This window comes from Montipora capricornis, chromosome 6 (genome assembly GCF_036669925.1).
Source record: "Montipora capricornis isolate CH-2021 chromosome 6, ASM3666992v2, whole genome shotgun sequence".
NCBI classification, from domain to species: Eukaryota; Metazoa; Cnidaria; class Anthozoa; order Scleractinia; family Acroporidae; genus Montipora; species Montipora capricornis.
In genome coordinates this window covers 43007179-43010616 of record NC_090888.1, presented here as the reverse complement: position 1 = coordinate 43010616, position 3438 = coordinate 43007179, and the positions used below count along the sequence as shown (strand labels likewise).

The 3438-nt window shown below is 39.8% G+C and overlaps 1 protein-coding gene across 1 annotated transcript; it reads left to right on the top strand.

The window, feature by feature from the left end:
* Positions 1–400: 400 nt before the first annotated feature.
* LOC138052201 (BTB/POZ domain-containing protein 6-like) lies at positions 401–2762 on the top strand. Its single transcript, XM_068898575.1, has one exon. It carries the CDS (start codon positions 485–487, stop codon positions 1820–1822), a length of 1338 nt encoding a protein of 445 aa, XP_068754676.1. The 5' UTR covers positions 401–484; the 3' UTR covers positions 1823–2762.
* The last annotated feature ends 676 nt before the right edge of the window (positions 2763–3438 follow it).

Here is a 3438-nt window from a genome sequence, read left to right as displayed (position 1 = left end):
GTTATTTAGGGCATTAAAATAGAAAAAAAATACACCAGAATTTCTCACAGCAGAGCAATCACCTAACAATAAATGGACTCTTTATCGGAAAGCATCCCATGCATCACAACAAGAGGCATAGTGTGACGCCAGATGTCACGTATTGTGACAAAATCCAAAATTGAAACTTCCTTTTTTCTCAAAAAAAAGGAGGACATGCTATCAAGCTTAAAACAGGCCAGCAGATATATTTTTAAAATACCTTTAACCTGATGAAGGAAAGGACTAAAAATTCTTAATTTTAGTTTTTGTGACGTCATGAAGAAACCAAGAATTGAACCAGGAAGCATTCATGCATCACACAGTAAGAGGCAGTGTGTGACGCATGTCTCATAGGCTGAGAACTCCGCTACGGTCGTCACATTGCTGGGAATCGGCTTGACGGACACAACGGACTGAGAAGCGAATTATCGTGAACATTTCTAGATTGCCTATCTAAACGAAGATGTGTTCGAGAGCAAATTGGCAAACAAAGAGGCCCACAGTTCGAGAAAGAACCATGTTTATGCTGAACAACGATCTTTTCAGCGATGTGGAGTTTGTGGTTCGTAAATCTGACAGCGATGGCGAAAGTGAAAGTAAGCAAGTTATTCCAGCTCACAAGTTTGTGTTGTCGATTAGTAGTCCTGTGTTTGAAGCCATGTTTTACGGTGAGCTAGCGGAAACTAGTCGCTCCATCGAACTGCCTGACTGTGAATACAACAGTCTGTTGGAGTTGTTTCGTTTCATGTACAGCGATGAAGTGAATTTAAGCGGAAGCAATGTTATGGAAGTCTTTTATTTGGCGAAGAAATACATGGTGCCTTCACTCGTTGATAAATGCAGCAAATATGTTCAAAATAATTTAAACCCATCAAATGTCCTCAGCATCCTTCCATTGGCTGAAAAGTACGACGACAAAGCCTTGGTAGATCGATGTTGGAAAGTGATCGACACTCAGTCGGAAGAAGTCGTGACGTCAGATGGATTTGCGGCAATTCAACGCTCCTTGCTTGAGGCAATCATCTCAAGAGACACTCTTACCCTGAAAGAGATCGACCTGTTCAAAGCTGTTCACTTGTGGGCGACAAAGCAATGCAAAAAGCAAGGTTTAAAAGCAAATGGTGAAGCAAAAACAGGGATTCTTGGGGAAGCAGTAGTTAAAAAAATCCGCTTTCCCTTGATGAAAGAAGAAGAATTTGCAACCATTGTCCTTGATGCAAAAATCCTAACTCCAGACGAAGTAATCACCCTCGTGAAGTTCTTCAATTCAGCATTGGCGGCCACCCCAGTGGGATTTCCAGAGACAAAGCGGTCATCTTTATCCCCTGTGTTTCGCGGCACTTGTGATAGATTTAACTTGGTAAATAGGGGTCGGTGTCGGGATTACAGAGGGAAAAAAGAGTGTCTTACTTTTAGCGTGAACAACAACATCAAGTTGCATGGAATGTGTTTATTTGGCAGTATAAACAACGACTATCACGTTGAATTAGTGATCAAGGATCTTGACAGCCATTTGACTGTTAAAACCAAGACGGATAGCTTTAGGTCACAGCAAATGGACTACAATTTTGATACTTACTTTGGATTTGAAATTGTTTTTGACACGCCACTTGATGTAAAGAAAAACACTGATTATAAAATCGAAGCACTAATCTCTGGGCCCACCTCTGGCCAGGGATCCTTCGGCCTCTCTTTGGTTGACGTGTCTGGCGTGCAGTTTACATTTAAGGAAAGTACACAGAACGGTAACGGAACAAGTCCTTCCATTGGTCAATTTCCCCGATTTGTGTTTTCTTTGTAAGATTTTTTTAAATTGCTTGCTCCGCTACATCTGACAGTCATAAAACAGCGAATTCAAACTGTCAATCAGTGGTAAAAATGTACACAATTTCCACAAGTCTAACCCTAAAAGTAATACATGAAATTCTCAGACTTGTGACACATTGTGACCAAGAATAGAAATTACCATGAATGATTATGCATCACATTATTCGACGTGTATGTTAAAACCCGCAACTTGCTCTTAAAAAGCCTACGAGAGGGTTAGGTGGGTTAAATAAGGCAAGTACTCACAATTAATTTTTAAAAAATAGTTCAAAGATGTTGAAATTAAGGTGCTAAATCAGACGACCTTGTCATTTTTCAGGCCAAGTACTGTACATTTTTGACATTCAATTCATGACTGAACAAAATAAGCTTTCACAAGAAATTTGAATTTCTTCAAAGTTATTCTGAATTCTTTCTCTAGCTGCCATTGGAGGTGATTATATCCTTAATAAATCACAATCAATAAGTTTAAATCATCCGTTTATTTCGCCGAAGCGTTCACAGCTATCGCCAATTCACTCATAGGTTGTACACAAGTTGGGTAGTTGCTTTTTCTAGGACTTACTTATGTTGCCAATCACTTCAGAGGCAGATCCAGCAAATTTCTTAGGAGGGGGTGCACCACTAAGTAATGGCGTAGCTGACTGGTGACTTTTTTTTTTTGACAGAATGGCAGTTGTATTAGAAAACCGTAGATCATGTCAGGGGAGGGTGCACACCCCCTGCACCCTCCACTAGATCCGCCCGTGCACGTCTTGTATTACAAGCACAGTTATCCACTAAATGGATTTCCTATCTTGGTTTGTTGAATGAATAATTCCCTAATTCCTTATCTTGTAAGATAATAAACCTGCCTAGATGTAGTGAGCTTCAAGCGAGAGAAGTTAAAGGGATAAATAAAATTCGTTGAGCTTCAACTTATTAACTTGATCAGTGTTCCAACTATTACTGAGCTTCGTTGCCGTGCAATAAATTTAAACATTAAGAACAGTATGCTTTGTCAAAACGTTCTATTACTCTTATGATTCAGATTTTTTTGCTCTCTAATTGTAAAATTTGTCTTGGTAGACACCATTATTCGAAAACCTAATTTGTCCAATCAGTTTTCGAGGAACATAACCTCGTGTCAAGCTAAAACACCCACGATATTTTGTATCTGAGACGGCTTTAAATCGCTTTCATTCACAATATTGCAGGCATGTGTTTGTGAAGCCAAACTGAATAAGGCTTCGCAAGCATATGCCTAATTGTTGTATTTGTCAAGTAAAAAAGGCGTGTCCCATGTAATCTTGTGGGGCACATCAAAAGAGGTCTGACAATGTCTAGTCAAGATGTGAGTTAAATTTCCTAGGACAGGGCTAAAACAAAGCTTAGCCTAACTCTCTTGCTGATAATTTAGGTACTTTAAGTGCCTCCAGGACACAAACAATAGTCTGTCCAACTGTCCAATTCTTGATTCCTTATGAAATCTTTCCACCCTCCCCTGGGCACCTTCCTTAACAATACCAAACCGGGTAATGACTTGTGTAGCGATCCTCGTTGACTATGAAGCCTGCGAGGGTGAAATCTGACCTGATGACGTCAGAGTTT

Bases quoted from the DNA above. Each gene is read 5' to 3' on its own strand.
- LOC138052201 (XM_068898575.1), top strand. From the start codon at position 485: ATGTGTTCGAGAGCAAATTGGCAAACAAAGAGGCCCACAGTTCGAGAA.